This window comes from Pleurodeles waltl, chromosome 4_1 (assembly GCF_031143425.1).
Source record: "Pleurodeles waltl isolate 20211129_DDA chromosome 4_1, aPleWal1.hap1.20221129, whole genome shotgun sequence".
NCBI lineage: Eukaryota > Metazoa > Chordata > Amphibia > Caudata > Salamandridae > Pleurodeles > Pleurodeles waltl.
In genome coordinates, this window is record NC_090442.1 from 357,696,087 (window position 1) to 357,720,527 (window position 24,441).

A 24,441-nucleotide genomic window follows, 5' to 3' on the forward strand; every position below is an offset into this window, starting at 1 on the left:
ACCTTTGTGGAGCCATACACCCTCACATGTTTACTCTTGACTCGTACATGTGTACAGCCTTTTAACTTCATTAGTGTGGGGTTTTCTCCTGAAAGGAGAAGCTGAAGGAAGGGTCGGCTGGTTCCTGAAGGTGGGAGGTGTAACTGTGAACACATACATCACTGGAACCGCATATGGATGATGCTTCTATGTACATCTGCGTGGGATGCCTTCTTTTTGTTATATCGGTGGTAAGAATGTTATTGCAGTGTATATTCATTGGTAATAACAGTCCCAAGCCATATGTGCTAGAAAAGATTGTCATTCAGTTTCTTGTTCTAAATAACACAAACTGCTGATACCCCCAAAAATTCCCAGGCACACTCACGTCATAGCATCACAACTGCATCTTGGAGGAGTGCAGTTCCTTGGTGGCCCAGCTTGCTCATTTGCTTTATTTGACCTTGGCTGTCTTTGGGGCGATGGCGTCTGTGCATGGTAGAAGCTTCTTGCTGCCTTTTCAGGGTCATGTGTAGAGTCTGGGAAGTGGGAACGGAGAGTGTTGTTCCACTGATCCTCTGATAACTTTTTCCAGTTTCTTCACATAGATCTGGGAAGTATGGTGCCCGGGGTATGTTGGACCGGAGATGGTGAAGTAAGAAAGCAGTGAAAATGAGTCATAAGGCAGGAGGAACACTCAGAAAAACTGAGGGAAGGGATGGAGAAAGCAGTGAAATTGAGGCAGAAAGCAAGAGAAAGCACTCAGAAAAACAGGGGGAGAGGTGTAGAAGGTAGCGAGAACGAGGCAGCTAACAAGGGAGCTATGCAGCAGCAGGGGAGAGCTGGCCTGAGACCTGCTCAGTGGGGTTGTGCTGTGGCCTCCATTAAGTAGGCCCTGAGAGGAGCAGTGGGAGACGGTGGGCGGGGCTAGGCAGGAGGTAGGAAAATGGGTGGCAGGCAGGAATGGGGAAGAAAGGAATGAAGAAAGAAGGCTAAAAGCTGGAGAAAGTACTGCGAAAAACGGGGAAAGGAGGGAGAAAGTGAAAACGAGGCAGAAGGCAGGAGAAAGCTCTCTGCAAAACAGGGGTTGGGGGAAAGGCGGGAGAAAGCAGTGATACATTTCGTCCAGTGATAATATTTTACCCCTGGAGTGAAAATAATGAGAAAACATTTACAAAAATACAGTTGAGTGTATGTATCTTTTGCTTCATGCTCTGCCAGGAAAGCATAGTGATATCCTTTTTCTGAGGAATTCTTTGTTGAGATTGTATACCTAGGTTCCTGGGAAAGGGTTGCCCCTTAAGTGTTTGGCTTCATGGGAAATGTCATTAAAAAGCATTGGTATGCAGCAGCATTGTGTTGCTAGTATAATGTCACCGTACAGTGTGGATGTACAAGCACTAAAGAAGGCAGTTTAAAAGCATTTGATGAACACTACTGGTTTTAAACCCACCTCCACTTCCAAGGTCGTACTGAGACAGAAAATAGGCCTTGGCACCAAAACAAAAGCGGCACCTAACACCGAATCAGGAAGCTAAAAAAAAATGGCTCACATTTCCAAACAGGACAGCTTTGAACTTGTAAAGACACGTTGTATAGATGTTTTGTGAGTTATGGTAAACTTTATGCATTTGTGTTTGATCCAAACAATGTTCATAGCAATAATATTATGAAACTCAAACAGTAAAAATCAGCCCACCAAAGCACAAATCAGGCTCACAAACCTCTAATAAAACTGGCCCACACACTGACCAGCCAGACCAGCCCCTCTGGCACTGCCCGATAATTTAATAGCCCAATTCAACCCTATCCACATAATAACATACATAAACAACACAAAGCATATAAATCTAGAAGAGATTTACTCTGCTTACCTTAAAAGGTTTTTAAGCTTGAAGGTATTCTAGATTTGCACGTAACCCTCACACTTTACTGGTGAAGGAGAAGAATAGGTGATTTCATAGAGAAAAAAAAGCAGATTCAGAAATAAAGTTCATATATTTGGGCATTGTGGGCTTACGACAGACATCCGCATTTTAGTGAGTCCAACTGACTCCATCAGTGTTGAGGCCCAAAAGAACAAACTAAAGTTGGAAACCTTTCCCAACTGAGCCAGTAGATTGTGGAAAAATGCAAAACATGTGAATTCTAGAAGAGTTTCAAGCTGCCAAAACCATTGTTACAGTTAAGTAACTGGATTCTTTCACAGCACAAGACATCTCTGTGGATCCAGTACAGCAAATCGTGCAACCCTCAATCAGATGCCAGACAGTTAATTATATTTCAGCATATCAGCAATGGGTATATCAACCCTCTGCATCACAATTGACCTTTCTACCATAAAGTATAGGGTATCGGCAGCCCTCATACAGCACATAATATCGCTTAAAACCAACATAACTGTATCTTTCAAAGCAGCTGTTAAGCTTTGATCTACTTCTGCACAATGCATTGCAAATCTTTGATAGCCAACATGGAACAACAGTTTTATAATGCGAGGCAAAGAATGGTAAACATGAGATACAGAGTGCTCCTGAGATTGATCTCTCGGGCTTCGAATCGATCGGCATAGCCGTACATTCATCATAGGATCCTCCCTTTTCCATTCATAAGAATGACACTAAAGCTGCACTTGTGTGAGCTCCAACATGCACTTTTATGTTATGTTAGCCGGGCTTTGTGCTGCATATCACTCTCATGGCCGCATAGTTCAAACTTCATGATCCTCCAGTTGATCCACTAATAAATTAGTGTATATGTACACTAAATAGAAACATTTGTCAGTATTTTCCTAAACCTGAGATTGTCTGGAAGTGATGTGGTCTCCTGAGGCAATGAGTTACTCTCCTGAGCTGTCTACACAGAAAGACTCCTGCACCTCTTGCCTGTTCTGTCGTTTCTGCAACTAGGGACAACATCCCTAGTTCACATATATTGATAAGAGAATATGCTCATAGGTGGCAAAAAGTTATGTATTTAATTTTTATAACCCAGTTAAACCAAATCAATTATACTAAAATATAGACTTCTATGAAAGTGGAGACATGTATGGGCTAATTGAATGCCTTATGTGAAATTTTTGGCCAACTAGAAGGAAAGTCAGCTCAGTCCGCATTGCATTTAACTGATGCTTTAATAATTATTCTTGCTTTCAGAAAACACCTGCATTTGAAATGCCATTCTATTAAGCAGGTATTCATCATCAAGGCATGTTTGACATCGAGGTAGTCTTCACCATCTCAATCCTTCTCAACATTGAGCACCTCACTTTACATCATGTGACTGCTACCAGTGGTCTCAACAAAAAGCATATACTCTGCTTCCACTTGAGTGGGCAGCAGTGAAATAATTAGCAGCTCACATCCTCTGGATCTGGGAGAGATTTCGGCTGAGAATCTCCAGCTTGTTTCTGGCTAAGACTATGTGTTTCAAGATCCCCAGCACTCAAAGCTAAGCCTTTTTACACCTGACACCACAGAAGATCCTCAACTAGTACCTAATGCTTAATTAGAGCCGGTGGCTTCTGGTGTGGGGCACTGGCACTTATTTTTTATGGCCAGCACTTTTCTGCATCAGGCATTTACTGCAAGCAAAAGACACATATGGAAAAGACGGAGGAAGAGAAAGACGAAAAGCAGCACAAAGGGAAAAAGCAGAAAGCTGCAAGCGTGAGCTGAAGGGACAGGGCGGGGCTGTAATTGGATTAAAGAGCCCTGAGATGGCTCAAATGCCTCAGTATTCAGTGCTTGCTTATTCAGTTGCAGCAGTCGCGTATTTAGGGAGAACTTTGGGCACTGGCACACTTATTTACAAATTAAGGACTTAGGGTGAAGCAGCACCAACCCTATAGGCCAAAAGATGAAAGTTATACTAAAGAGTGCTTGAGACAGACGCGTCTCAGTCAGGACCTTTCTACTGGTGATCACTGTGCATACTTTACTCTGTTAAGTGGAAGAGGTTCAGCAACTGGTGTCTAAAGAAGCAGATGGACCGAAGACTCTGCCAAGTCAGTTTCTTACTTATCCTTTTCTGACATTCGGTTTTCCTTTATCAAGGTACATGTGGCTGCCTCATTACTGCAGATATCCTTCCCAGGAATATTATTTCAATATTTTAATGATAAAAGATTTTCTGAAAGGCCTAAAGTATCTTCCTACTAGTTGGGATACTCTCCTTGACAATGGAACATGTAGCTGTCTAAATTGAAGCTGGACTCTTTTGAACCTAAAATAAGAGCATATTCCCATAATTTTTGTTGGTAGGTGACCTTACTAGCGGCGAGTGAGCTCAGGAGTTTTGCACTCATTAACCTTATACTCTTATAAGTTGTAGTATTTTGATTGAGATCTCATTCTCCTTTTATGCTCAAGGTTATTTCCAGTTTTAACAGTAACCAAATCATTCCCTTGCCAATCTTTCTCTCAACCCCCCTTTCCTTTTGCAAGGAAGACAGTTTAATAGCTTACATGTTAAGGAAGACCTACGGTATTACCTAGAAAGGCTAAAAACACACTTAAGGCTCAGCATCTGTTTGCAAACTCTGAAGCTGTTTGCACTAGCTTGGCGTCCTGTAAACGGTTCATTACTAAGAGGATAAATTATGTGCCTGGCAGCAAAATTAGTTTGCCTTGCAGCACTTTCCAACTGAAGAAAAGCAGCAGCTTTTATAACGAATGCATTGATTCCATCGATTTCAAGAGCTGCATAAATTTACATCATATATTTGCTGTTTATTATTGCATAAATTCTACTGCGGATATGCCAGTAGGGCAGGATTTAATGTGCAGCCTGTATAATGATTGAAGAGAATTGTTCAGTATGCTGTTGGGCTGTAACCTCCAAGATAAGGAGATTGTTTCTATTATTTTCTACCATTTATGAATATCAGAGCGAATCCTATGACAGAAGAGATAATGTTACTGGTAATCCACAATCACTTACATTCCTATAGAAGGTATAAACATCTCAACCATTTACTGCTGGACCAGAAGCATGGTTTTGGGTTTTGCTTTTCATAGATTTTCTCCAGCTTTGCTGACCTCCATACATTAAGTGGCTGACCGTATTGTACATGAAGTGGCAGTGCAGCATATGGTATCCTCAATGTGGTGGGAGGTTCGTTTTTCCCACCCCTTATAGTATGCCTGTCCTGTATATTAGGATACATTTATGCAAATAACTGTAAACTAGACTCTTTTCTAAACATTGGTTATTCTGAAAATCTGCCAGGGATTAAATCTTTTGGACCAGCGTTGGACACCCCTATCTTTAAGTCTATTCCATGTCCTTTGTTAAAACTGGTTTGGTCTGACTGGCTTGTTAAAAAAATATATATATATATTTTCTAAATCATTTTTACAAACACTCACATTTTCGCTGTAAGAAAACAAAGGTTGAGGGGCGTTATATTAAGATGAAAATGTCAGTTAAAACATTAAATTTTAAACTAAAACTAACCAGTTATAGTTAGCTCAAGTGACTATAACCTGTGCCCTAAAGTAATTATAACTAGTGCTCCTGCCATGCAGTGTTTTCATCACTTGTCATTTCAGATGTTGCAATGATGTTACCAATGAGTCCATAAAACATGTCTTAACTGATGTAATATATTAGGTAATTAGCAGTGCATAACGAGGACACGAGTTCTAGTTGCTCTAGGGCACGAGTTAGGGGCTTTTCAGAACAATAGTCACCCAGGAGATTCCAATTGGTGTCTCTCCCTTGGTTCCCACTATGTTTTATTTTCCATAATGCACCACAAATCTCACATTTCGACTGTCTGTCATTTTCATCACATTTCTGTTAAGGGAATGTTACGGAATATGTGGAGATCTACCAAATTCCTACCACCCAGCGTTCTCACACTTCTCCCAACCAAAATACTACCCAGCTTGTGTGATTGGACCTACTGCCTGAGACAAGAATGGATCAAACCAAGGACCATGCGAAGACCACATTCATTTCATAATGTCAGTTTTCATCCGGTTTTCTTAATTGAGAAAGGTGGAGTAGAACTGAGCAGACTAAGCCTGCTTTTTTTTATTTTTTTAACTTCTCAAGTGAAGTTGAAATCCACAGATGTGCCCAAGAATGAGGCTCCTCCATGGGCCCCAGTCTGTTCGCCATGCATATTTATTTGGTGCACAAACTGAAAAATCACTTCAAAATTCTGATCCATGATTCTCCCTCTTTGAAGGAGCCTCAATGTCATAACCTGTCTCCATTGTTTGAGTTGGGACCCGAGTAGCAGTCTTCCAGTGAGACAAATTGACATCAAATACTGTGTGCTAGGTAGAATTCAGAAGTACTTGTAAACATGTTAATGTACTAAGAATACCGTTTGTCTGATATGAGCTGAAATTATCTTGCCATGTTGTGCAAGTCAGAATGTCGTACAGACGTAGTAGAGGCAGCAAAAACAATTGGCCAAATTAAGAAACAAAACAGATTATCTGTCTGTAGGTCTCATTTGCCAAATTCAGTAGAAAACCCACAAGAGAAAATAAAGAAAAAATGCTTCAACTTGCAACAGACACAATAAGGCAAACTAACATGCAGGTTTTTTTTTTTAGTCCCTGAAATATGTAGTGATAGTTGTCACTGGCGCAGAAGGTGGCCAATTTGTGTGAGAAAGTGCACCTTGTGAAAGGCCAGAAAGCCATCACTCACAGTGAAGTTAGCCAGTGTCTGACCCGTTGCCCCATACTTTATGCCATAGTGTGTCAAACACACATGTGAATGACACACCAGTGGACAACGAGTGTTGAATGGAAGCCCCTTAAACAGATCTTAAATGCCAGTCACAGTTTAGTAGCCAGTGACATTAAGTTGGCTGACCTATAACCTGATACTGTACAGTGTACTTTGTAGTGGGCCATAAACAAATGTAAAAGACACAGTAATGAATGATGAGGTGTAGCAGCCGCGCAACAATGGATGAAGTTATCCTGTTGGAAGCTCATATGACAGATATTGAAATGCCATCAGTCACACCTTTAGTAAGCCAATGGCTCAAGTTGGATGACGCATTGGCCATGCTGAGCGAAGAATTTATGCCCCCTTGGGGACACCTCGCTTAAACAAAAAAATTCCCCTACCCCCTAGTGCAATTCTTAGCGGGTGATCGCGGTCCCAATGTCTCTTAGTTGGCTTTTGTAAGCACATTACCGAGTCAGCTTTTTCAGCGTTTCAGTTTGGGGTTGTTACTTCAACAGCTATTACATGAATAGGGAGCATAACCTTAAAAATGGTCAGACACTTGCCTAATTTAAAAGAAATATGCATTATTGCATCTGTAAATTGACCAGTTCTGTGCATCCTAATAGCATTTCAGAATCTGACAGTAAGTCCTCTTTCAGTGAGCCTTCACAGGTTTCTAGCATATCAAGTTGAAAAACTGTGTAGTGAGTGAACTAATCAACACACAAGGGAAATTTACACTCTGCTTATGTAGTTCTCAGGTAATAAAATATATATTTTTAAACTGATTACTCCCTTTATTAGTTGCGTCCTCTACTCGTCGAACAGTTTCTTCCTTAATTTGTGTACAAGGATGTTTTCTTTGTAACTAGTTTACACTCATCTGTTTGCAAAACCTAATTTGCTTCTTCAAAATAATGTGCAAGAGAAAAATCTAAACTTTTCCACCCATCCCTTTTTCTCTTTTACAGAAGCGTGCTGATCTGTTAAAATTGCCCTGTTATTTCTGATCAGGCAACCCATCCAAACATGAGGACGTATTACTTCTGCACAGATACTGTGAAGGAAATGGAGCTCTGGATGAAGGCCATGACAGATGCCGCCCTTGTGCAGACTGAACCTGTGAAACGGTAAACGCGCCTTACCTGTCCAAGGAGTAACTTCTTGTTTACAGAGGCCAGAAATGAATGTAATAACAAATCGTTTCCAATTTTATCATCTGTGTATCTAACAAGCTGCAGTTTTATATATGTGATAATTTTTTCAAAAAGAAAAATCTGTTTGATTTTGTGCTACAGCTCTTGACTTGCCTTGTATGTTCGTGTAGTTCGAGATTGCAAGGTTTCAATTTGCATCTCTAAAAATACTCTTGGTTTGCACAGCATGGTGCCAGTGCAGCTGTGTGATAACGCTTCCTTCTCGGATCTGCATCGTGTTGCTTTCTTCGTTGTTCCTTCACCTTGTTGAGGCATGTTGCGCTGTAAAAATGTGTAGCAGTAAGAGTTACTTATTAGGTTGTTGACTTTCAATGTGTATTAATCCGCACACTTAATTTTCCTGTTTTTAACGACTGCTTCGTAACCAGGCACGAATCAAAATTGTAATTAAATGTAAGTTTTGGACGGTGACCGCCAGGGTCAGAATGACCCCCTGAATCTCCAGTTGTATCAGGGCTAGGTAACCTTAAGGCTTTCCTCAACATGACTCTACTGCCCTTCGCCCAAAAACAAAAATGCATAAAGCGCAATGAAGCCATCCCTCTGCACAAAGTTTAGACCGCAAGTATTTGCCCATGACAGACATTTATTAGCAACTAGCCCACGATAACTTTTGATCCTTAAGTTGCTTTAAACCACCACTGGTTCATTAATACATTCATTATCTCATTCCTCTAAAGGGGTTATAATGACTCAGGCAGTGGCGTTTGCTGGGCACAAACGTACGATTGTCTGGATTTTGGCTTAAATCACGTGTGGTGTTTGGTTGTAGAAACAAATTAGTACTGCGTCCCAAGCGGACTGTGCAGACGTTTCAGCAGTGTTGTTATTATAGAGTTGTACGGAAAATATAGCTTCCCACAGCAGGTTGGGTAACTCATATGAATGGATTCTTCCTCAGTAAGTTAATTGGAAAAAAAGAACAGGGGAAGTGGCTGGTTCTCTGTTTCTTGCAGAAGTGACTGTTGTCCTTTATAGCCTGGAAGGGGGTAAAGTACCCGAGAAGACTCTCTCCCGGGTGAATTTTATTGAACCTTTCCACTTATTTTGAAAGTAATTGTGTATATGACAAGTAATAGGCCTCTCATCACATAATGTTGGTACGCTTGTTTTACCCCTAAAAAACAAACCGTGGACATATATGGTTTCCATTAGTCCATCAACTTTTTTACATAGTAATTTATTGGCAATGTACTTGCATCTTGCAGTAAATAACATGAACGGTCAAAGTATAGCAACGTAGCATTGTTTTCCTTAGGGCGCCACAGTGCATATAAAGCTGCAACAGATGCTTCTGGCTGTGCACGTGGTCATTGGCGAGCGATTATCACGATTCTAGTACACACAGATAAGGCCTGAGACATGGCCTCCGTGTTTTAATTTGCAGACTCTTCTTTCCTACTTTGGATTCCAGAGCCTTTCCTGCATCTGGATCAATCATTGCTCTTGCCCCACTGGCATATGTTAAATGGAGTTGTAGTAGTTGTAGGGGACGTGGTGAGTTCTCATTACCAAGCCTTACGAAAACTCTGCGTGAAGTCACCGAATCCTTGGGATGGATTATCAGTCATCATAGCTGGGAGATATATAACACAATTTTATAACTTAATTAAAACCTTAATCCTCCCAAAATTGTTGTACCTGTTTTAGGGTCATTTATCTTTATATCCCAACTTTTTATTTGTTTAAAAAGAGCTTTCTACATCCAGCAGAGTGCAGTTGGTTTCTTAAGTTTGCCTTTGTTGTAAAAGGGGTGGGGGAAGGTAGGGGGCTGGGTCGGCAGAGGGTTCTGGGCTGGCAGAGGGTTCTGGGCTGGCAGAGGGTTCTGGGCTGGCAGAGGGTTCTGGGCCGGCAGAGGGTTCTGGGCCGGCAGAGGGTTCTGGGCCGGCAGAGGGTTCTGGGCCGGCAGAGGGTTCTGGGCCGGCAGAGGGTTCTGGGCCTTCCACAATTTAGATGTAAACTATAGGGCCTCACTTAGACGCAGTGTGATGGGCTAAGACAAAAGGGCAACCCCAGGCTCTCATGTTTTCATATTTTTATTGAGTAGCAGTAAACAAGGCTGAATTTGTGTAGGGCTGGATAACAATTGGCATACGAAAAACGTCCAGCTGTAAGATACTGTGCACTATGCCTTACATGAATGAAGTCTTATGAAACATTTTGAGATTTGCAGTTTATGCCTGGTAGAAACAAAGCCAACTCGTTTTTCTATTATTATTATCTTTTATTTTTTTTAATGTCAGGTTGTATTGTCAATCTGTATATTTCTGTCATGGAATTTAACATCTATCTCTGGTTTTAGGTAACTGTATTTTGTAATAAGGTTTTTTACTGTATAGAAAGTAATATGTTAATCCGGTTTGAGCGAATGTTTTGGAAGCCACCATGTCGGAGTCCATTGTATTCAAACTGTCGTATAAGGTAGTAATGGAAGTACCACATTTTTTTTTTCTTTTTTACTTTTCTTTTCAGTATTATAAACAAAACAAACTGAACCCCTCTCCTTGTTTTAGTTTACATTTATTTGCTTCATTTGCATTTATTGTTCTCTTCAGATATTGATTTACTAAATTATTTGAATGGTGCACACTGTCCTGCAGGAAAGGGGACATACATACATTATATTGTGTGTGTATATGGTAGGCCTGACAGCCTTAGGGTGGTCTCCCTCTAGCTTTTTGCCTGCCTGCCCCCCTCCATTTTTCTGATCCTGTTGTTGCTGGTTTTAGGATTCTGCACACTTTACCACTGCTGACCAGTGCTAAAGTGCATGTGCTTTCTTCCCTACACGTGGTAACATTGGCTACTACCCAGTTGACATATTTAATTTACCTGCAGCTCCCTAGTAAACTGCACTAGAGGTGTCCAGGACCTGTAAATTAAATGCTGCTAGTGGGCCTGGAGCACTGATTGTACCACCCACGTAAGCAGCCCTTAACCATATCTCAGGCCTGTAATTGCAAGGCTTGGGTGGGAAAATGCCACTTCGACTTGGCATTTAAAACTAAGTGCCAAGCCTTAAACTCCCCCTTTTCTACATAAGTCACCCCTTAGGTAGGCCCTAGGTATCCCATAGGGCAGGGTGCCATGTAAATAAAAGGCAGGACATGTACTTATGTGTTTTACATGTCCTGGTAGTGAAAAACTCACACATTTGTTTCTCACTACTGTGAGACCTTCTCTTATAGGCCAGCATTAGAACTTGCATGCTTTTAAATGGTAGATTCTGATCTGAAAGGAGTAGTCCTTTTATGTTTAGTATGGCCAGAATGGTATTGGAAAATCCTACTTACTGGTGAAGCTGGATTTATTTACTATTTTAGAAATGCCACTTTTAGCAAGTGGACATTACACTGCACTTATGCCTTCTGTGTCTTAAAGCCTGTCCCCAATCCACTTCTGGGCTGGCTGTGCTGGTTGAGAGCTCCCCTTGTGCATTCCACCCAGACAGTCATAAACACAGGACACTCAGTCACATCTGCATACTGAATGGGTCTCCCTGGGCAGAAAGGGTGGAGGGGCTCTCACTTAGACTTCAAAGGCCAGTGGCCTGACCCCACACAAAGGACTGATAACTCCCCAAAGGGATCCTGGCAGACAGGGTTGGGTTGAAAGGGGAGCTTGTGCACTTCAAAACAACTCTTTGAAGTTTCCCCCACTTCAAAGGCACTTTTGGATTTAGAATATATATTCTGAAGGACTGCTGCCCTACTTGTTGCCCTGCTGCCCCTGACTAGAAGGACTTTGCCTTCCTCCACAAGTGCTCTCCCAGGGCTTGGATTGAGCTTGCCTCCTGTTCTGAAGTCTCTGGGCCAAGAAAGACTTAGTCTACTATCTCCTTCTTAGTTCATAGACTTCAGCGTCTCTGGAACCGGAGTTGCAGTCGTCCGCCGCACAGCTGCCTGCTCTGTGGTCCTCACTGAACGCAGCCTACAACGTAAGTCTGACCTCAACGCAACGCTGTTGAAGTCCCGCGGTGTGATCGCGACAGTGCAAAGTTGATACATAACATCTTGACCTACTGGATTCATCAACCCCCGCTGGGTCACAAGGAACCAACACCTCTCCACAGATGCCGCATCAGCTACCTTGCAACCGCAGGGAACAGATGCCTCGCCTCCCCTGTCTTGCAATAAGGAACCAATATCTCACCGGTGGCCGTAGGAACCATTGACGCACTGGCCCCAGCTCTGTGCCATGTGTTTGTTTCATCATTTAAAAACATACTGCTCCTGGGGGGAGAGGGTGGAGTGGGGGGTGGGGGGGGGAGAGTCTGTGTGACTCCGTGCCCGGCCACACACTCCCTCGTGAGTGGCATCAGACTGTTGGTAACAACTCTGTAAACAATGTCGTGATAAGCCCCAGTTGGAGCTATTGCATTTCTACAAGCTTTATTAGGATTTAATCTTTGAAAAATCACATCTTTGCTTGTGCACATTGGATTCCTGATATTCTGGTCTAATTTGATTCAGACCAATATCTATTTTCCCAAACTCGTGTGGACTACTTTTTGTGGTCTTTTCACTGTTACTGTATGAGTTATTGAACAAATACTTTACACATTGCCTTCTAAGTTAAGTCTGCCTGCTCTGTGCCAAGCTACCAGAGGGTGAGCACAGGATAACTTTGAATGTGTTGTGACTTACCCTGACTAGGATTGTGGTCCCTGCTTGGTCAAGGTTGTGTATCTCTGCCAACTGGAGACCCAATTTCTAAAACAGTAAAGATATGTATGTATGTGTATATATATATATATATATATATATATGTTCGATGTGCATATCCCGCCATCTAGTGTTGGGCTCAGAGTGTTACAAGTTGTTTTTCTTCAAAGAAGTCTTTTCGAGTCACGAAATCGAGGGACTCCTCCCCTATCGGCTCCATTGCGCATGGGCGTCGACTCCATCTTAGATTGTTTTCTTTCCGCCATCGGGTTCGGACGTGTTCCTCTTCGCTCCGTGTTTCGGTTCGGAAAGTTAGTTAAATCTCTGAAAATTCGGCGGTATTGTTTGCGTTCGGTATCGGGTTAGTTATAGCAGATCGACACCGAATAAAAGAAGAGCTCTGGTAGCCCTTCGGGGCTTCTCTCCCCCGGCGGGGCCTGGTTGGCCCGACCGCGTGCGTCTTCAAGGCTCATGGAACGGACCCCATTCCGCTTCTGCCCCGAATGCCACAATAAGTATCCTTACACAGATCAGCATTTGGTCTGTAATTTGTGTTTGTCCCCCGAACACAAAGAGGATACTTGCGAGGCCTGTCAGGCATTTCGGTCGAAGAAGACGCTACGGGACCGGAGAGCTCGAAGGCTTCAAATGGCATTGACGCCATCAGGACACCACGACATCGAAGAAGAGGAGACTTTCTCCATTGCCGATTCGGACGAGGCCGAAAGTGAACAGCCGGCGAAAACCGTGAGTAAACCTGCCCCGGCCAAAACTCACGCCAAAATCATGAAGGCCCAGGGGACGCCACGGCCAGCAGGCCATGGCTTAACCCGTAAACTTGGTGACCAACCATCGGCACCGAAAAAGGGCACACACGTGTCGAAGACATCCGACTCCAGTCGAGATACCGGCACAGAGTATACTCGGCACCGAGATACTGGCTCCGACCAAACTCAACACGGAGATATCGTCACCGAGAGATCGGCACCCCGAAACCGAAAAAGGTGGCTTCGGAGCCAAAAAAGACTGTGGAAAAAGTTTTGTTGCCGAAACACCCAGCATCGGAGCCGAAACAAAGTTCTTATTCCAAAGAACAAGGCCTTTCATCACAACTACAAGGCCATAAATTTGGACAAGAATTAGAGATGGGGGAGCCAGACTATACACAAAGAAGGCTCCATATTAAAAAAGAAACAGGGAAAATAAGAACTCTTCCCCCTATTAAAATGAAAAGGAAACTTGCTTTCCAAGACACAGAGAAACAGCCAAAAGCAAAGGTGGCGAAAGAAAAAACTCCACCACGTTTTTCGCCACAACCATCGCCACAGCACTCACAGCAATTATCACCAATTGCTACACCCCCTATGATGCAATCTCCAACGCACACAGGGATGACCGAGGATGACCCAGATGCATGGGATCTATATGATGCACCACTATCTGACAATAGCCCAGACTGCTACCCGGCAAGACCGTCACCACCTGAAGACAGTACTGCTTACATGCAGGTGGTGTCCAGAGCAGCTACTTTTCACAATGTAGCACTGCATGCTGAACCTATTGAGGATGACTTTTTATTTAATACTTTGTCGTCAACACACAGCCAGTACCAGAGTCTTCTGATGTTACCAGGGATGTTAAAACACGCAAAACAAGTGTTTCAAGACCCCATCAAATGCAGAGCCATTACACCTAGGGTGGAAAAAAAAAGTACAAGCCTCCCCCTACGGACCCTGTGTACATCACGCAACAACTAACACCTGACTCAGTGGTAGTAGGCGCAGCACGGAAAAGGGCAAACTCACAGACTTCTGGGGATGCACCACCACCCGACAAAGAAAGTCGAAAGTTTGATGCAGCGGGGAAAAGAGTTGCAGCACAGGCAGCCAATCGATGGCGCATTGTCAATTCACAGTCTTTATTGGCAAGATATGACAGGGCTCATTGGGATGAAATGCAGCATTTTATTGAACATCTTCACAAGGAGTTTCAAAAGCGTGCACAGCAAGTGGTGGACGAGGGCCAAAGTATCTCTGACAACCAGATATGATCGGCAATGAACGCAGCAGACACAGCCGCCAGGACTGTAAATACAGCGGTCACTATTCGGAGACACGCATGGCTCCGCACCTCTGGATTTAAGCCAGAGATCCAACAGGCTGTGCTTAATATGCCTTTTAATGGACAACAGTTGTTTGGGCCGGATGTGGATACAGCTATAGAGAAGCTAAAGAAGGACACTGACACGGCCAAAGCCATGGACGCGCTCTACTCCCCACAAAGCAGAGGCACCTTTAGAAATCCACAATTAGAGGGGGGTTTTGATCCCAAAGCACAGAACCCTCAACCTCACAAGCCAGACCCACATACCAGGGCCAGTATCAAAGGGGAGGCTTTCCGGGACAATATAGAGGTGGACAATTCCCTAAAACCAGAGGGAAACTCCAAAGGCCCCACAAACTAAACAGTGACTTCAATGTCACAAATCCCCAACACATAACACCAGTGGGGGGGAGGCTCACAGATTATTACAAAAATTGGGAAGAAATAACTACAGACTCATGGGTCCTAGCCATTATCGAACATGGTTATTGCATAGAATTCCTACAATTACCACCAAATCTGCCTCCAAGAACACACAACATGTCCAAACAGCACTTAGATCTATTACAACTAGAAGTCCAAGCATTGTTACAAAAAGATGCAATAGAACTCATACCCAACCATCAGAAAGGAACAGGTGTTTATTCCCTGTATTTTCTAATACCCAAAAAGGACAAAGCTCTGAGACCCATCTTAGATCTCAGAACACTAAGGGGGTCATTACAACCCTGGCGGACGGTGTTAAAGCTGCGGTAATACCGCAAACAGGCCGGCGGAAAAAAGGGAATTATGACCGTGGCGGAAACCACCAACATAGACAGCCACTTTAACACTCCGACCGCCACAGCGATACAGACAAGCAGTGCGGCGGTCACCGCCAACAGACAGGCGGAAGACAAAGTACCGCCCACAGTATTACAACACACCAATCCGCCACCTTTTCCGGGGCGGATTCACTGCGGATAAAAACATGGCGGAAACAGCTTTTGCAATGGGAAAACGCTCACCTGAACACACTCCACGAGGAAGGAGGCCACCATGGAGCCCGAACTCCAAATACTCCCTGCAATTGTGTTCCTGCTCCTCTATGAACACCAGCAACGGCGGTGCCAAAGACAACGGTGAGTACTGCACCTACGACATAGGGGAGGCAAAAGTCAGGGGGACACACACGCAACACCCCCACCCCGAACCTCACCCACTATAACACACACACCAATGCATATCCAAACATCACAGTTACAACCCCTAAACCCCCCCCCCCCCCCCAGAAGAATGCAAAGACAAAAGGAAATGAGTGCAACCATTGTAATATATCAAAATACAGGAAGCTCCTATATACAGAAATGTATACACAATAAAAATATATACATCACGATTAGTAGTGCAGGTATGCACTTTTCAATGTCCGTGGACCACTGGGCCCACAATGCATGGGCGAGGCCCACACTAGATACCTGTCCACAAACGGAGAGAACAATGCAGGGGCATCAGATAGAAATACAACAGGCACCTCAGGGGGAAGGGAAGGGAAGGGGATGACGACGGGGCTCCATGCCCATTGATGTATCCTGGGGAGTGCAAAGCCACAGTCTCTCAAGTCTCTACAGTGGGTGGTTTGCCCACTGTTCCTTCCTGGGGAGTGCAAAGCCACAGTCTTCCAAGTCTCTACAGTGGGTTGGTTGCTCACTGTACCATCCTGGGGAGTGCAAAGCCACAGTCTCAAGTCGATGCATGTCTCCACAGGTTCTGGAGGGGGACTGGTGCCCAGAGTGCTTCATCCTGTGAAGGATTCAGGTAGTGGATGCAGTTCTCCACTGGTTCTGGAGGGGGACTGGTGCCCAGAGTGCATCACGCTCCCTGTGACGGTCCCAGTTCCGTCACTGTCCCAGCTGCACATGGGCTAACGATGCTTGAGTTGGCGATCTTTGCCCTGTTCAGCGTTTTTTTGCCATGGCAGTCTTTGCCCTGTTCAGCGGTGCTTGCCATGGCGGTCTTTGCCCTGTTCAGCGGTTATTTGCATGGCGGTCTTTGCCCTGTTCAGCGGTGCTTGACTTTGCTGTCTTTGCCCTGTTCAGCGGTGCTTGCCATGGCAGTCTTTGCCCTGTTCAGCGTTTTGTTGCCATGGCGGTCTTTGCCCTGTTCAGCGGTGCTTGACTTTGCGGTCTCTGACCTGTGCAGCGGTGTGTGGCATGACTGTCCTCAGTGCCCAGTGGGGCTGTGGCTGCCGGTACCCTCCTGGGCACTGACTCTGGCGGTGGTCTCCGGACCAGTGACGATAGTGCTGCCCTCCTGGGCACTGACTCTGGCGGTGGTCTCCGGACCAGTGACGATAGTGCTGCCCTCCTGGGCACTGAATCTGGCGGTCATCTCCTGACCAGTGACGATTCTGCTGCCCTCCTGGGCACTGACTCTGGCGGTGGTCTCCTGACCAGTGATGATAGTGCTGCCCTCCTGGGCACTGACTCTGGAGGTGGTCTCCTGACCCTCCTGGGCACCGACTCTGGCGGTGGTCTCCTGACCAGTGACGATAGTGCTGCCCTCCTGGGCACTGACTCTGGCGGTGGTCTCCGGACCAGTGACGATGGGGCTGGCGGTGGCGTCCTGGCCAGCGGGGAGGATGGCGGCCTTCTCCGCCGTGCTGCTATTTCCAGACTTTGGAGACTTCTTCTGCCCCTTCACCACCTTGTGAGGAGTCACAGCTGACTCTGCACTCCCCCCGGGACCCTTGTGAGCGGCTTTGCCGGCAGGAGTCTTCACCCTCTCCCGTCGGGCACTGTCCAACTTCTGGTGCTTTACAGGGGGTGGACTGGCAGTGCTTTGGCTCCGTGTCACACTGGCTGCCCTGGTGCCAGGTGCACTCCATATACCTCTAACATGCACCACTGGAACCGGACTATTTTTGGCTGAGGTGCTAGTACGGGACCTATGAATTGGAGGGGTGGGGGTGGTGGGAATGAGGTCAACGTTGCTCAGTAAAAGTTTCCTATGAACACTGGGATGGGTAGCTGGAGGGGGTCTGGGAGTGGAGGAAGAGGATGTGGTTGTAGGAGGTGTAACTTTAGATGATTTGGGTTCAGGTGCATGTTCTGGAGGTTGTCATGAGGTGGATGGATGTTGGGTGTGTGGGTGCCTGCATTTGTGTACTTTGGGAGGGGGCGTCACAGACACACTGGGAGAGGACACAGGGGACGTGTAAATGGTAGTGGGGGTGGTGAGTGCAGGTGAGCGGGGTGTGGTGCTGGGTCTTCTGGTGCGAGTCCTAGTGGCTGTAGATGTAGTGCATGCAGGTGAGAGTGTAGACGAGACTGGGAGGGCGGAGGGAGACGACGACGAGGAGGGGGACACAGTGGAGGCAGTGGATGTTGCTGTGTCTGTATGTGGGTGATGCTTGTGTGAGTGCCTGTGGGATGTGTGGTGCCTATGTTTGCCTGAGCTGCCCTTGTGTGTTGAGGTGTGTGCAGGCTGGTCTGATGGTGTGCTTGGGATAGGCAGAGGTACAGGGGATTGGGTCTGGGTGGAGGAAGTTTGAGGGGGAGGCTAGACACAGGGACAATGGCTGCCATCAGTGCTGAGGCCAGAGATTGCAGGGTTCGATGAAGAGCAGCCTGACCAGAATGAATGCCCTCCAGGAATGCATTACCGTGTTGCAACTCCCTTTCTACACCCTGGATGGCATTCACAATGGTAGACTGCCCAACAGTGAGTGACCTGAGGAGCTCAATGGCCTCCTCACTGAGGGCAGCAGGGGTGACTGGGGCAGGGCCTGAGGTTCCTGGGGCAAAGGTGATGCCCACCCTCCTGGGTGAGCGGGCACGGAGCAAAGGCTGAGGGGCTGCTGGGAGGGCGGTGCTGGTAGGGGGGGGTGGCGGCTGTGCCTGTAGAAGTGGGGGGCACAGATGGTGCCGCCACCACAAGGAAGCTCCCATCGGAGGACGAGTCCGTGTCGCTCTATGCTGATCCAGTGACCGACGTGAAGCTCCCCTCGCCCTCCGTCCCACTGGTGTATTCGGAGTCTCTGGTGTGGCTCTCCATGGCCATGTGGGATGCAGCTCCCTCGTGCTCCGGTGCCACTGTACCGCCGCCTGATGATGCTGATGCACAAAAGAACAGGGAGAGTACAAAAAGGTGGGGGGGAAACAGAAGAAAGACAGATTGAGTGCATGGCTTACCGCTACCGTTGGCGGACAATACAGACACAGCAGCCCCCTGCATTATGCCATGCTCTTGGCCGATACAGATGCAGTTCCTGGGATATGGCCTACAACGGTATTAGTGTCATCTGTCCACATAGATGACACAGGGGCATGTATACCTGTACTTGACACTCTACAGAGGTGGGGTGGAGTGGCACATGGCCTGCATTCCAGAGGGGCCTAGCCTACGGAACTCGCCCTGGCCTAGGGAAACCCACAGCCCTCATCCCCCACCCAGACCACTCCACTGAGCGCAAAGTCATCAGAATGTGAGTGTACTCACCCCCTTGTGTCTGCTGTGATGCCCTCAAGCGCCCATCCAACTCAGGTTAGGCCACCGCCAGGATCCGGAACATCAGGGAGGTCATGGTCCCCAGCTGAGGCTCCGCCGTCTTCTTACTCCAGCGGCGAATGTCCTCCCATCTTTTACGGCAGTGGGTGCCCCGTCTCTGGTGGACCCCCAGGGTCTGGACTTCCTTGGCGATGGCACGCCAAATATCCTTCTTCTGGTGGGCGCTGACCTACATGACATGTACAGAGGAAGAAGAGAAGTCATTAGCACCAGCACCGTCGGAGTGAGTGGCCCACATCCCTGCCCTTGCCATGTGGCGCATGCATTCAAACTCCTTCATGCTCGCATAACTCGGCCCCCTTCCTACTTACATACAGGCCTCTCCACCCAGGCATAGCCCATACAACTTGCACCCTATGTACTCACCTGTTGGTCTGGAGGACCATAGAGTAGCGTGTACTGGGGGAGGACCCCGTCCACAAGCTTCTCCAACTCCTGTGCAGTGCAGTGAAGGCAGGGGCCCTTTCCCCAGACGCACGAGCCATTGTCTCTTCCAGACCGAGGTCACAGCAGCACTTGCAGTGTAGGTCCTCTCCTGTCGAAGATCAGGTATCGAGTGATTGAACAGATAGAAAATGGCGGTCACGTCCGCGGCGGTGTGTATCATCACTGCCGGCGCACTTCGTCATTGGCTCCTGGGACTCTATAGGGTCCAATGTTAATCAATGCAGCATTGCGCCGCGGTCTTCGACCACCTACCGCGACGGTGTACAACGCCAGCGCAGTTACCTCACATCCAATTGTCCCAGTCTAGAGGTCAGGCAGCCGCCATTTCAGGGGCCCACATGGCTTCATTTACAACTGTGTCACACATACCTAGGCCTGGACTCAACACACTTACAGATAACTTTTTGGATTATGTTTCGTGTACTGTGTAGCTGTGGGTACATACCTCTGAGTTGCTTGACTCTCTGGTCGCTGTTGTCCTTCCTAGGCACCGTCAGCTGGGACATGTGAGGAGATGGCGGAATCCTCCGGTGTACCGACCGCTGGTGGACCTGTTGACAATGGAGGAGCGACATTTAATCATCACTTATAGGTTTGACCGTGCCACAAACCAGGAACTGTGTACCCAGTTGGAGCCAGATCTGATATCACCAATCCTCCATCCCACAGGAATCCCCCCTGAAGTGCAAATGCTGTCAGTACTCCATTTCCTTGCAATTGGGTCATTTCAAACAACAGTGGCCATGGCATCAGGGATGTCCCAGCCTATGTTTTCCAATGTGTTGTCCAGAGTGTTGTCTGCCCTGCTGAAACACGTGAGGAGCTACATCGTTTTCCCTCAGGTGGAGGATTTGGCTACAGTTAAAGGTGACTTCTATGCCCTGGGACATATCCCCAACATCATTGGTGCCATTGATGGGACCCATGTGGCTTTGCCCCCCCCCCCCCCCACAGGAGTGAACAGGTGTACATGAACCGGAAGAGTTATCATTCGATGAATGTACAGATGGTATGTTTGGCAGACCAGTACATCTCGCAGGTAAATGCTATGTTCCCTGGATCAGTGCATGACGCCTACATCCTGTGGAATAGCAGCATCCCGTATGTTATGGGTCAACTGCAGAGGCACCGTGTGTGGCTATTAGGGGACTCTGGTTACCCCAACCTGTCATGGCTATTGACCCCAGTGAGGAATCCCAGGACCAGGGCAGAGGAACTCTACAATTAGGCCCATGGGCGGCCTAGGAGGGTGATCGAACGCACCTTCGGCCTCCTGAAGGCCAGGTTCCGGTGCCTGCATATGACAGGTGGTTCCCTGTTCTACTCACCAAGGAAGGTGTGTCAGATCATCATCGCCTGCTGTATGCTTCACAATCTTGCTTTGCGACGCCAGGTGCCTTTTCTGCAGGAGGATGGTCCAGATGACGGTGTTGTGGCAGCTGTGGAGCCTGTGGATAGTGATGAGGAGGAAGCAGAGGAAGAAGACATTAATAACAGGGACTCTGTCATACAGCAATATTTCCAGTGACACACAGGTGAGAACACATTTTTTTACTATTACATTTACTTTCACACTTCTACCTCTATCCTGTCTGTCAATTTGAAGCAGTATATGCTAACTGAGTGGTACATTTCCATTACGGTTTCACAGGTGTGGTTACCAACGTGTGTCATCTGCTTGCATCCTTCATGGGCTTGTGATGTGACATAGGTATGTTGACATTACATTTTCAAACGGATTTTGTCATTGTCATAGCTAATACACATTTTCTAAATCACAGACTGACTCCAGATTGTTTTGTGGTTCAAGGGTGTTTATTGAAGTGCTAATTATTGGAGGGGGTGGCAAAATGGTGATGGGTGATGGTGGAGGAATGCCCATGGCAGAGTCCAGTCTATTAGTCTCACAGGTGCACTGCCCATATGGGCATAGGAAGTGGAGCTGGAACAGTTCCAGTCTGGACAGGGTGACAAAGTGGGACAGTGGGATGACAATCAGGGTGGTCTCATTTCCTGGTGGGGGTCTTGCCATCTTGCTCTGTCCTGTTCGTGGATCTCAGGGACCGCTTGCGGGGTGGTTCTCAGTCTACAGGGGGTGGGGTGCTGGTGTGGTTGTCCTGTGGCGGGGAATCCTGTCCACTAGCACCGGCGGAGGTGGTCGGCAGTTCATCGTCTAGGCTAGTGTCAGGGGCCCCTTGGAGTACCACAGTGTCCCTCATGGTCTTCTGTATATCCTTCAGCACCCCTACTATGGTGCCCAGGGTGGAGCGGATGGTTCTGAGCTCCTCCCTGAACCCCAAATACAGTTCGTCCTGCATGAGCTGGGTCTCCTGAAATTTTGCCAGGACCGTCGCCATCGTCTCCTGGGAGTGGTGGTATGCTCCCATGATGGAGGAGAGGGCCTTGTGGAGAGTGGGTTCCCTTGGCCAGTCCGCCCCCTGTTGCACAGCCGCCCTCCCAGTTCCCCTGTGTTCCTGTGCCTCCGTTCCCTGGACCGTGTGCCAACTACCACTGCCCCCAGGTCCCTGTTGTTGTTGGGGTGGTGGGTTATCCTGGGTTCCCTGTAGTGGTGGGGACACAGCTGATTGACGTGTCCTGGGAACGGAGGTATGGGCCCGCTGGGTGGGTGCTGTGCTGGTGTTACCAGAGGGTGGAAGGTCAGTGTTGGGCTGTGCCTGTGTGTGGGGAACCGACTGTCCCGAGGCCCACGATGGTCCGGGCTGGTCATCTTGATCCAGTTGGCCAGAGCTGCTGTCATCACTGTGGCCCTCTTCTGGGGGTGGGGTAGAGATATCTGGACCCTCCTGTCTGGTAGTGGTCCTGCAGGGGTATAAAATCATGATTATTGCATGTGTGTGTGTGTGTCATGGTGTGCAATGGGTGGGTGAGCGTGTACCCCAGTGCTAGCTTTCCTGTGTGGGGGCTTGTGTGATGATGGTTAGGGGTTGTTAGCGGTATGTGCAGTGGGCATGCTTTAGTGCTGGGTGTCCATGCTTTGTTGTGTCATGCAGGGCTTGGTGTTGGGATGTGTGGTTTGTGTTATTTGTACATCAGTGAGGAGTTGGAGTGATAGGGGAGGGAGTGAGGGTGGGGGTGTGTGATAGCATGCAGGTAGGGTGGGGGATATGATAGTTAAGATTTGACTTACCAGTGTCCATTCCTCCACCGACTCCTCCGAGGCCCTCTGGATGCATGATGGTCAAGACCTGCTCCTCCCATGTTGTTAGTTGTTGGGGAGGAGGTGGGTGTCTGCCACCAGTCCGCTGTACCGCGATGTTGTGTCTTGAGACCACGGAACGCACCTTCCCCCATAGGTCGTTCCACCTCTTCCTGATGTCCTCCCGATTTCTTGGGTGCTGTCCCACTGCGTTTACCCTGTCGACGATTCTTCGCCATAGCTCCATCTTCCTAGCTATGGAGGTGTGCTGCACCTGTGATCCAAATAGCTGTGGCTCTACTCGTACGATTTCCTCCACCATAACCCTGAGCTCCTCCTCGGAAAACCTGGGGTGTCTTTGGCGTGCTGTGGGGTGGTGTATGTGGTGATGAGTGTGGTGATGTGTAGTGGTGTGTGGTGTTTTGTGCGTGGATGTTGTGTGGATGATGGTGTTGTGTGCCTCTGTGTGGTGGGGTTGTTTATTGCTGTGCTCTCTATCTCCTTCATCTCGAATTTTTGGTTGTAGGGGTTTGTGGGTTTTGTGGTTGTGTGTTTTATATTGTGTTGGGTGTGTGGAAGTGGTGTTTGTATGTGTATCAGGTGTGTGTATTTGGAATTGTCCAATGTGGCGGTGTTTTGGAGATGTGTGTGTATTTTGAGCGCAGCGGTGTGTACCGTTAATGGAATCCCGCGGTTGAAAGACCGCTGCGTGGATTCGTGTGTCGTAATAGCATGGGCGTGTTTCTGTTGGCGTGACGGTGGAGGATTTGTTTTTGCCAGTTTATCACTGACCTTTGGTGTGGCGGACTTGTGTGGGTGTCTGAATTTCGGTGGATTCCGAGATGTGGGTCATAATAGCTGTGGTGGATTTCTGCGGCCGAGGCAGTGTATTGGCGGTCTTCTGCACGGCGGTAAGCGGCTTTTACCGCCAATGTTGTAATGACCCCCAAAATCTTTACATCAAATCAGATCACTTTCACATGGTAACACTTCAAGACGTGATCCCCTTACTCAAACAAGAAAACTACATGTCAACATTAGATCTAAAGGATGCATACTTTCATATACCCATACATCCTTCACACAGGAAATACTTGAGGTTTGTAATCCAAGGAGTACATTACCAATTCAAAGTGTTACCATTCGGGATAACAACAGCACCAAGGGTATTTACAAAATGCCTTGCAGTAGTAGGGGCACATATCAGAAGACAGCACATACACGTATTCCCGTATCTAGACGATTGGTTAATAAAAACCAACAGTCAGAAACAGTGTCTTCTACACACAAAATACGTCATAGAAACCCTTCACGAATTAGGGTTCTCAATAAACTACCTAAAATAACACTTACAACCGTGTCAAATACAACAATACTTAGGAGCAACAATCAACACAAAAAAAGGGATTGCCACTCCAAGTCCACAAAGGGTACAAGCATTCCAAAATGTAATACAAAGCATGCACCCAAACCAACAATATCAAGTAAAATTAGTGATGAAACTTCTAGGCATGATGTCTTCATGCATAGCCATTGTCCCAAACGCAAGATTACACATGCGGCCCTTACAACAGTGCCTAGCGACACAATGGACACAAGCACAGGGTCAACATCAGGATCTAGTGTT

The 24,441-nt window shown here is 47.0% G+C and overlaps 1 protein-coding gene across 23 annotated transcripts in view; it reads left to right on the plus strand.

The window, feature by feature from the left end:
- PLEKHA5 (pleckstrin homology domain containing A5) overlaps nt 1-24,441 on the plus strand; it is a 991,819-nt gene that overhangs the window by 576,495 nt on the left and 390,883 nt on the right. For all 23 annotated transcript variants that reach the window (XM_069228492.1, XM_069228488.1, XM_069228489.1 and 20 more), the window contains one exon: nt 7,693-7,808. In XM_069228492.1, the coding sequence (XP_069084593.1) occupies nt 7,693-7,808 (116 nt within the window). The remainder of the gene's footprint in view (nt 1-7,692; nt 7,809-24,441) is intronic.